At 38.3% G+C, this 10,903-nt stretch overlaps 1 protein-coding gene across 1 annotated transcript; it reads left to right on the top strand.

Moving 5' to 3' along the window:
- The first annotated feature begins 853 nt into the window (after positions 1-853).
- LOC132163095 (L-type lectin-domain containing receptor kinase SIT2-like) lies at positions 854-10,664 on the top strand. The gene is made up of 3 exons (XM_059573291.1): positions 854-1,975; positions 7,357-8,127; positions 10,399-10,664. Exons 1-3 carry the CDS (start codon positions 994-996, stop codon positions 10,662-10,664), a joined length of 2,019 nt encoding a protein of 672 aa, XP_059429274.1. The 5' UTR covers positions 854-993.
- The last annotated feature ends 239 nt before the right edge of the window (positions 10,665-10,903 follow it).

Genomic DNA, 10,903 nt, shown 5'->3' on the forward strand with positions numbered 1-10,903 from the left:
AGTATTTTAGAAGTGAGACACAATCTCTCAATTACTTATTTGATCATAAGTACTCACTTTCTAATGTAATTAACAATGAAAATCAACATTTAATAAAATAACAAATGAAAATATATACAGTATCAAATGATGATTTTCAATGCTACGTTAAGCAGTAAGCACTTGAAAGTTCGTTAGAGTATTTATATTGACACTGGAATTTTTATTGACACCGAAAGTTTTATTCTATTTTATTTCAAGTGATAGTAAGTTTGCAAAAGGTATATATATGATGAAGCAAAGGCACCTTTAGCAAGAACCCGTTACCATTCATCCAAAAAATTTAACTCTCTTAACATTTTTACTTTTTACATCACAATAATCATTTTTTATTACTGTTCAAATAAAAGCATCATTACAAAACAAAAAAATTTCACTTTTGCATACCGAGTATTTTTACTCTTTTTTTTCACATCACTCAATTTTGGCTGTAACTGTCCGATGCGAAAGGAAGCCAAAAACTTTATTACTGGAAAAATCAAATTTCTATCGCACGTAGTTTGCAAAAAAAATGAAAATGGAGTATAGACATTGACCAAACCTGTCCTCTTTGGTGGGTGAGAAATGTTGGTTTCGATAAACCCCAAGAGGTTTTTCTCAATGCTATGTTTTTTTCTTTTTAGCCGCATGCAGTCCTTTTTCATTGCATGAATCTTCTTTTTTTTTTTGGTTAGAATCTTCCAAATCATAGGCAACGTAGGTGGCAGCAAAGGTGGTGCATATCAAATCAAACTTCCAAGTAGACGATGTATCTTCTATGTGAGGTAATTGATTGATTGGCCATGACATGTGAACACAGAAACCACTTCTTTTCCCTCCCTTTCATTATTTTTATATATTCCTATAAGCATGTGTCATGTCTCATGAGTTTGATACATTTAAACAAATAAATGCCTTCTTCTGTCTACAAATAGGAATATAATTCGTTTTTCTTTTTTTTAAGTACTTTTTCCAATGGCAATAGTTCTTAGATCACATCATTTTCTGATACTTCTCTATGTTTCCTATATTCTCTTGGCCCTTGCTCAAGATGAAAAGGGCTTCATCTACAATGGCTTCCATGATCAAGCCAATCTGGGTCTTGATGGAATTGCAGAAATCCACCCCAATGGTCTATTGCAGCTAACCAACCTTTCACAAGAACAAGTTGGTCGCGCTTTCTATCAGTTTCCAATAAAGTTCAACACAACAAATTCATCATCTCTTTCATTTTCTACCAACTTTGTGTTTGCCATGGTTCCTAATTTGCCAAATCTTGGTGGTCATGGCATTGCCTTCACCATCACACCCTCGACAAACTTCACCCATGCTCTAGAAAATGGGTATCTGGGCCTTTTCAATGATTCAAATAACGGCCTTCTTACAAACCACATCTTGGCCATTGAGCTTGATACTGTTCGTGACTCCGAATTCAGAGATCTTGCAATGAATCATGTGGGAATCGATGTGAACGGCATGAAACCAGTTGCATCAGCCCCTGCAATGTATTCTTCCAATAAAGGAGGGGAAAATATAAGCTTGGATCTCATGAGTGGGAATCCAATGCATCTTTGGATAGACTATGATGACGCAGAGATGTTACTCAATGTAACACTCGCCCCAACTACAATCCCAAAACCAGACCGGCCGCTGTTGTCAACACCCATTGATCTGTCTGAAATTCTCTTGGAATCCATTTATGTTGGTTTCTCTTCTGCCACAGGTACAGTTACAAGTTACCAATATATTCTTGGATGGAGCTTTAATAAAAGTGGACCAGCACAAAGCCTTGATGTTTCAAGCCTACCACCACTTCCAGGGAGGAAAGGGAATGAGAAACCAGGCCTAGTGATCATTTCTTCTCTCATAGCAGTACCACTTGTGCTGATAACATTCGTCATCGGAGCTGCTGCTTACATTTGGAGGAGGACGAAATATGAAGAAGTACCAGAAGATTGTCAAATCTTGCAATTCGTAACAAAAAGAATGCAAGAAAGAAAGAAGAAAACTCAAAAACAAGTGGAAAACCAGAGAGGAAAACAGAGAGTGAATCAATTCATTGATATATTGAACTCAATCTGTTTCAAGATACACGAAGAAGTATTTATAAGTTTAACAAGTCTTCTAACTACTAACAACTAACTCTAACTGGTTATAACAAATCACCAACACATTTACAACAAAGAAATACTGTTCACGTGTATACTGTTCACGTGTATAAAAGACTTTTTTTATTCTGCACTCTCTCTTAATACTCCCCCTCAAGGAAAATTGTCAAGGATAACAAATGTCCTTGACAAACATCTTCGAGAGTAGCCTGCTGAAATCCTTAAAGCCAAGGCCCTTAGTGAAAATATCTGCCAACTGGTCTTGAGAAGAAACATGCAGCGTTTTAATAAGTCCCAGTTGAATTTTCTCTCTAATGAGATGGCAATCAATCTCTATGTGCTTAGTCCGTTCATGAAAAACTGGATTCGCAGCAATATGTAAGGCAGATTGACTGTCAGAAAAAAGTAATGCAGCATGTGGATGAGGAATCTGAAAATCTTTAAGTAAAGAAAACAACCACATGAGTTCACAACAAGTGGAAGCCATGGCTCGATATTCAGCCTCAGCAGAAGATCTAGACACAGTCTGTTGCTTCTTGGATTTCCAAGAAATCAATGAATCACCAATAAAGATGCAAAACCCAGTAATGGACCTTCAAGTATCAACACACCCTGCCCAATCAGAATCTGAGAAAGCCTTTAAGTGAAAATCAGATTTTGATGAAAAGAAAAGACCTTGTGCAGGAGAATTCTTAACATATCTCAAAACTCTAGTAGCAGCATCTAAGTGAGATTGTCTAGGTTTATCCATAAACTGACTTAGGATTTGCACTGAGTATGCTATATCTGGTCTGGTGATGGTGAGATACAAAAGTCTTCCAACTAACCTCCTATAAGAAGTAAAATCTGATAAAAGAATACCCTCATCTTTTGACAACTTCAAATTCTGCTCAATTGGAAAACTGACAGGCTTGGAAGCAAGTAGTCCTGAATCTTCAAGAATCTCTAATGCATATTTTCGTTGACATACAGAAATACCATCAATGGATCTAGCAATTTCTAGTCCTAAAAAGTATTTCAAAGGTCCTAAATCCTTCAACTTAAACCTATCATTCAAGAGAATGATAAAATCTGCAACTGCCTTAGGATCATTGCTGGCTATGGCAACATCATCAACATAGATTAAAAGAGCAATGTAAGAGGAACCTTGGAGCCTTGTAAACAGAGAGTAATCTGCCTTTGACTGAGTAAAACCAAGGTCTATTAATGTGGCAGAAAATTTGGAGAACCATTGTCGGGAAGCCTGCTTCAAACCGTACAATGATTTTGTTAATCTGCATACCTTATTCTCCCCCTTGCTGCCAAAACCAGGAGGCATAGTCATATAGACTTCTTCATCTAGGTCTCCATGTAGAAACGCATTATTCACATCCAATTGATGCAAAAACCATCCTTTAGCTGCTGCAAGAGCTAAGAAACACCTCACCGTTGTCATCTTGGCTACAAGAGAAAAAGTTTCATGATAGCCCAACCCTTCACATTGAGTGTAGCCTTTAGCTACCAACCTAGCCTTGTATCTCTCAATACTACCATCAGATTTCTGTTTGATCTTATACACCCATTTGCAGCCAATAGTAGTCTTGTTTGGAGGTAATACAGTAACAACGCAAGTGTTATTTGCTTCCAATGCTGAAATTTCAGCCTGCATAGCCTCACGCCAATTTCTATCTTTGACAGCTTGGTGATAAAACTTGGGTTCAATGTTAAGTGAAGTGTTAAGGCAAAAAAGTTTATGAGAAGAAGACAGGTTATCATAAGAAAGAAAATTAGACAGTGGATAAGAATTACCTGAATGAGTAGACATTGCAGTTGATTGGGATGGAGAAGATGAGACTAGTTGACAATGATAATCCTGCAAGTAACTTGGTCTTGTTTTAATCCTAGTGAATTTTCTAAGGTGTGGACAAGACATCGGATTAGGAACAGAAGATGGACTAAGACTAGATGAAGGATTAGGATCAGGAGGTGAGGAACTTGATTCAAAATTCAATTATGCAGAAGGTGCTGAACCTGAAGCAATAGGTTCAGAAGACGACGAAACAGATGGTTGTGAAGTTGTACTGGACAAAGCTGGTTGTGATTGACAAATGGGAGAAGGAATGGATACAGCTGAATTAGGAGGAAAATCTGATATATCATATGAATCAGAACTTGGAAAATGAATGGATGAATGAACAATGTCATCATGAGAAGTAAATGATGAATGGTCTAAATGATGAGCAAAAGGGAAAATGGTTTCATGAAAAATAGCATTTCTGGAAATGATGATAGAATGATCATGAAGACTAAAGAATTTATATGCTTTCATGGCATATGGATATCCTATAAAGATGCATGGAATAGCTCTAGGATCAAATTTTGTTCTATTTCTAGACAAAGTTGATACATAAGCTAAGCATCCAAAAACTTTGAGATGAGAATATGATGGAAATGTGGAATATAACAGTTCATGAGGGGATTTGTTTGAAAGAAGGGGTGTAGGTATTTTGTTTATAAGATGAGTAGCTGTGAGTATGGAATCTCCCCAGAATTGTAGAGGAAGATGAGACTGAAACCTTAAAGCTCTTGCAACATTTAACAAGTGTTGGTGTTTTCTCTCAACAATGGCATTTTGTTGTGGGGTTTCAACACAACTAAGTTGATGAATTATGCCTTGATCAGAAAAAAAAAAATCTTTCATTTTAAATTCAGCACCATTATCTGATCTAAGACATTTTACTTTGGTTTTGAATTGGGTGAGAACAAGTTGAATGAATGATTTTATAATAGAACTAGTTTGAGATTTGTGTTGCATCAAATGAACCCAAGTAAATCTTGAATAGTCATCCACAATTGTAAGAAAGAAAACAGAACCATTTATTGACTTGGTGGCCATAGGACCCCAAATATCACAATGAATGAGATCAAATGGTAACAAAGAAACAGAAGTGCTGACTGAAAAAGGAAGTTTATGTTGTTTGGCCATTGGACAAATGGAACAAATGCTAGTAGATGTACAAGAAATTTCAGGAACATGTTTTTGTAATAGCCTTATTCTAGAAATGGAAGGGTGCCCTAGTCTATAGTGCCAAACATCATGTGACGGCTGTTTGATGGAATTATAGGAAGCATGTTGTTGAAATGAAGGAAATGACGCAGCTTGGGTGTGAGCAGAGACCTTGTCTTCTTGCAGCAAACAAATAAACCAACTTCTTCCTTACCCACCCCAATCGTTCTCCAATGGTACAGATTCTGTATAAAACAATATCCAGCAAAGAAGATGAGACAACATCTTAGATTTTTAATAAGTTTGCTAGCTGAAATGAGATTGAAGGTAAAAGATGGAACACACAAAACTTCAGTCAGTGTAAGATTGTCTGAAAGTTTGATAGTGCCTATGTGTGTGACAGAAGCTATAGATCCATTTGGTAACTTTACATGTGTTGAAACTATAGCAGTAATAGAGGTAAAAAGGGATGGACAGCTAATCATGTGGTCAGTTGCACCAGTATCTATAATCTAAGAAATGTGTTTTTGTGTGAAATGTGGTACAACATTAGCAAATGAAGCAGAAAAAACAGAAAATTTTGGATTAAGAGGTTGGAGATAACCTGCTATGCTAGCAACTGAATTTGCAGCAAAAGATTGAGGGGATTGGATGGGGTATTGTTTTAGCAATTCCATCAATTGCTGACACTGCTCAGAGATCATGGCCAGAGGAGGATTACTCAACTGCTGAACTTTAGTCAAATCAGTTCCCTGCACTTGATTTGATGAATGTGGAGCAGAAAAATTTGGTTTGCTTCGGGTGAACTTAAACCCTGGTGGAAAACCATGGACCTTGTAACATTTTTCAACAGTATGACCTGATAGTCCACAATGAGAGCATATGGAGCGATCCTTCTTAAAGTTCTGCTTAGAAAATCTAGGCCCTGATGAAATGGCTTTGGTCATGTAGGCAGCATGATCATGGGAATGGCATATGGGTGAGGCAACATGATTGGGCATAGGAGATGCAACAGAGTTAGGGATAGGGGTTCTAGTCATGAGGGCAGAGGTATCATGACTAAGGGAATCGATAGTTATTTCCCTTTGTTTTTCCTCTTGAATAATAAGAGAAAAAACCTTATTGATGGGTGGAAGAGGGTCTGTTAGCAAAATCTGTGCTCTAACAGTTGAAAAAGAATCATTCAGACCCATCAAAAATTGCAGAACTTTTTCTTGGCTATAGAGCTCAAGAATGGACTTCATACGACCACAATTGCAACAATTGCATATAGAAATAGGTCTATAGTTATTGAGTTCTTCCCATAGAGCCTTAATACGAGTAAAGTATTGACTTACAGAGGAATTTTCCTGAGTGACAGCGGAAATGGCTTTCTGCAACTGAAAAACACGAGGACCATTTCTTTGAGAGTATCGATCTTTGAGATCCTGCCACATAACTTCAGCAGAAGTAATGTAGATGACAGTAGAATAAATCTCCTTGGAAACAGAGTTAAGAATCCATGAGACTACAAGATCATTACAACGAACCCATACATTGTAATAACTCTCAAATACTGAAGGTTTAGGAAAAGAACCGTCAATGAAACACATCTTGTTCTTTGCACTCAAAGCAACAAGCATTGAACGGCTCCAGGTGCTGTAGTTTTCTCCTGACAATGGCTGAGGAACTAGTAAAATCCCTGGATTATCACCACTGTGGAGAAACAAAGGGGTTAAAGGGTCAATGGGGCGAGTGTTTGCAAAAGGATTAAAGAAATTGTTTGGAGGATTCTCTTCCAAATTGTTTGGACGAGTGTGACTGGTTGGAGGTTGGTTTTCCATAGAAATCGAAAATTCTGAAGGAGGACGTGGGTGAGCAGAAGATGATGGAAGTTCTGCCATTGAAAATGAACTGAAAAATTGAAAAAGAATCACAGTTGTGATTATGTTTCTGATACCATGTCAAATCTTGCAATTCGTAACAAAAAGAATGCAAGAAAGAAAGAAGAAAACTCAAAAACAAGTGGAAAACCAGAGAGGAAAACAGAGAGTGAATCAATTCATTGATATATTGAACTCAATCTGTTTCAAGATACACGAAGAAGTATTTATAAGTTTAACAAGTCTTCTAACTACTAACAACTAACTCTAACTGGTTATAACAAATCACCAACACATTTACAACAAAGAAATACTGTTCACGTGTATACTGTTCACGTGTATAAAAAACTCTTTTCTTATTCTGCACTCTCTCTTAATAAAGATTGGGAAGAGGAGTATGGTCCCCACAGGTTCAGCTATAATAATCTCCACAAAGCAACCAAAGGTTTCAAAGACACCGAGGTTATTGGAAAAGGAGGTTTTGGAAAGGTTTATATGGGAATACTTCCTTCGTCTAATCTACAAATTGCAGTAAAGAGAGTTTCCCATGATTCCAGACAAGGGATGAAGGAATTTGTGGCTGAGATCGTTAGCATGGGAAGACTGAGGCATAGGAACTTGGTTCAGCTCCTGGGCTATTGCCGGCGAAGGGGAGAACTCCTCTTGGTGTATGATTATATGCCCAACGGAAGCCTTGACAAGTTCTTGTATAGCAATGAAAAACCAAATCTTAACTGGGTTCAACGATTTAGAATCATTAGAGGAGTAGCATCTGACCTTCTTTACCTACATGAAGAGTGGGAGCAGGTTGTTCTACACCGAGATGTAAAAGCAAGCAATGTTTTATTGGATTCTGAATTAAATGGAAGGCTAGGAGATTTTGGGCTTGCAAGATTACACGACCATGGTAGCAATTCCCAAACCACCCGTGTGGTTGGGACTGTGGGTTATTTGGCTCCGGAGCTTTACAAAACAGGGAGGGCAACCACTTGCACTGATGTGTTTGCTTTTGGAGCTTTCATGCTCGAAGTGGCTTGTGGAAGGAGGCCGATAGAGGACCTGGGACTGCCTGAGCGGGTGATTTTGATTGATTGGGTTGCTGAGTGCTGGAGAAAAGGAGATATCCTTGATGCTAGTGATCCAAGATTGGAAGGTAATTATATGGTGGAGGAAATGGAATTGGTTTTGAAACTAGGCCTGTTTTGCTCACATTCAAAACCAGCAGCTAGGCCTAGTATGAAGCAAATGGTGCAGTTTTTGAACGGTGATGCTGATCTGCCGGAATTACCATATGGCAGTGCTTCTTTTGGTACATTTACAAGCAATGAATCATCTGATTTCACATCATTGCCTTCCATGTCTACCACTGATTCTATCCTGAGAGATGGTCGCTGAATTGGCTGTCTTGTCTCGTCTCGTGCATGGGTAGTGATCATAGCACTCCACGTAGGACACTCGGGCAACCTCATGATCCTATCCCATGATACTAGGATATAAGGGAAGCAGCAGATGATCAGATTGCTAAGGAGATTATCAAGGAAGGGAAGGATCAACGCAGAGATTATCTATCCTAGCCGTAGTTCTCTTAGTTGTGTTATCTTTATCTCATCTTATGTATTACGTCTATCAGTAGCTAAGCTCTTGTTATTTCCTTCTTATTATTTCGTTACTAATCGTAATATATATAAGACAAGGAGAGGAGCAACATAGGTATTCCTTGAGAATTGTATTTAAGGTCCGTCACTGGTCCTAATTGGAGTTCATTATCAATCTATCATTCTTATCGACGTGGTATCAAAGTGTTAAATATATTGTTGAATATATTGCGAGCGAAAGGAGAAAGAGAAGAGAGAGAGAGAGTGAAAGCATATAATAGACTACATCTCTTTTGTATTGAGTCTGATTGATTGATGTGAATACAGAAGCCTCTATATATAGAGAGGTTATGAGTGATAAACAAGAAACCCTAGACTAATGAGGTATGAAATAAACCCTATTAGGAAAGACAATAAACCTTAGAGAATAATATAAAATGTTGTAACATCCCCCATCAAACTCAAAGTGTAAGCTTGAGATTGGGAAAAAGAAAGAAAGAGAAAGATGAATTCGCCGAAAAAGCTGCTTGTGCCGAAAGAGTTGTTAGAGTGACGCCATAAAAGTTGCTAGTATGCAATAGTAGATTTTGCCACTGTGATGGGCCTTGGGCCTTGATTGAATTAAGGCATGCATTTGGATGGGAAAACCATATACTAGTAATGGACTGTCTCGCCTGGTCGGCTGAACTAAATAGGACTGGTTGAAGGGGATAATCACACCCGAAAACCCGTGGACTGTTGAAAGGTTTAACCCAAAAATTCTGACTAGTAATGGATCAATGGCCTGAGGAGAGGCTGCAGTGATCGGTGATGGTTGCAGTTGCGAAGGTATAAGTGGGCCGATTGAAGGGGCTTGTTTGGCCAGAAATGTAACGACCCAAGGAAAAGCGCTAGACACATCTGCACTATCACCCTAAAAGGACTAGTCAATTTGAACTTTCTCTAAAATTCATTATTAAGCCCAGTTTCACCTAGTAACTAGGCAATGTGAGACTTAGCACCCATGACTATCTTTATAAACCACCCACTCTATGTGGGTTTCTTCTCATCTTTCAAATATGGGACTGGGTTGTTACAAACTCTCCCTCTTAAATTCCTGACGTCCTCGTCAGGGCCATGTCATGCAATGCTCCAGTACCACATGACCTGGCGTTATACCATTTGTAACGACCCAAAGAAAAGCGTTAGCCACATCTGCGTTATCACCCCAAAATGACTAGTCAATTTGAAGCTTCTCTAGATTTCATTATAAAGCCCAGTTTCACCCAGTAACTAGGCAATGTAGGACTTAGCACCCATGACTATATTTATAAACCACTCCCTCTATATGGACTTCTTCTCATCTTTCCAATATGGGACTAGGTTGTTACACGAAAACCCATGGACCGGAGGAAAGATTGGTCTGACCCGAGAGTGCCCACCGCAAGAAGATTGAATTGAGTTGAACTGCGCCAAAAAAAGCTGTGGAATCGAGTTGAACAATGCATGAACCGACTCGAACCGCATAAAACAAACGCCTTAACGTAAAAAATCTCATTTTGTGCTATATAGAGATACCAAAAGCAAAAAAATATACCACAAACTTGAAATGGGGATGAAAAATTGAGTGGAAAACACTTGGTCAACTTTGAGTCCGGTCAAAGTCAACGGTCAACACTGAAGGAAGTCAAAGTCAAAAGTCAACGCAAAAAGTCAAGCCTGACAAGGTGCTGGCATGGCAGAGGCTCTGACGTGGCCGATGTGCTGACGTGGCAGAGGTGCTGGCGTGGCTGATATAAAGGTACGGGGATTGCCTAGACGGGTAAGTTTGGTTGATTGGGTCTTGGAAGGTAATTATGTGGTGGAGGAAATGGAATTGGTTTTGAGACTAGGCCTGTTTTGCTCACATTCAATACCAGCTGCAAGGCCTAGCATGAAGCAAGTGATGCAGTTTTTGGATGGTGATGCTGATATGGGGGAATTACTACATGACAGTGCTTCTTTTCGTTCATTTAAAAGTAATGAATCATCTGATTTCACGTCATTTCTTTTTTCTCAAGGTTTTGCTCCTTCCATGTCTACCACTTATTTAATCTCGAGAGGTGGTAGCTTATAGTGCCCCTAAATTTCAATTCTTTTGTAGGAGATTTTGATTTAAATAAAATAAAGTTGTTTATTCACTCATATATTTATGAGCATTGGGCATATAACATATTTACATGTTTATCATTTGAGATTATTATTCAGAATATACATATAAGTGGTCCATAAATTGAATTGAATATAATTTATCATGTGATTAATGAGATTATCACACAGAATATCTTCAACCATAAACCTTGCAATTTACAATGT

The sequence above is a fragment of the Corylus avellana genome, chromosome ca10, assembly GCF_901000735.1.
Source record: "Corylus avellana chromosome ca10, CavTom2PMs-1.0".
Classification (NCBI taxonomy): Eukaryota; Viridiplantae; Streptophyta; class Magnoliopsida; order Fagales; family Betulaceae; genus Corylus; species Corylus avellana.

What these genes read in the sequence shown, in the direction of transcription:
- LOC132163095 (XM_059573291.1), top strand. Translation starts at nt 994, where the DNA reads ATGGCAATAGTTCTTAGATCACATCATTTTCTGATACTTCTCTATGTT. An exon ending in TGAAGAAGTACCAGAAGATT is followed by an intron (nt 1,976 to 7,356) that starts GTCAAATCTTGC and finishes CTCTTAATAAAG; the next exon opens with ATTGGGAAGAGGAGTATGGT. An exon ending in TAGTGATCCAAGATTGGAAG is followed by an intron (nt 8,128 to 10,398) that starts GTAATTATATGG and finishes GGGTCTTGGAAG; the next exon opens with GTAATTATGTGGTGGAGGAA.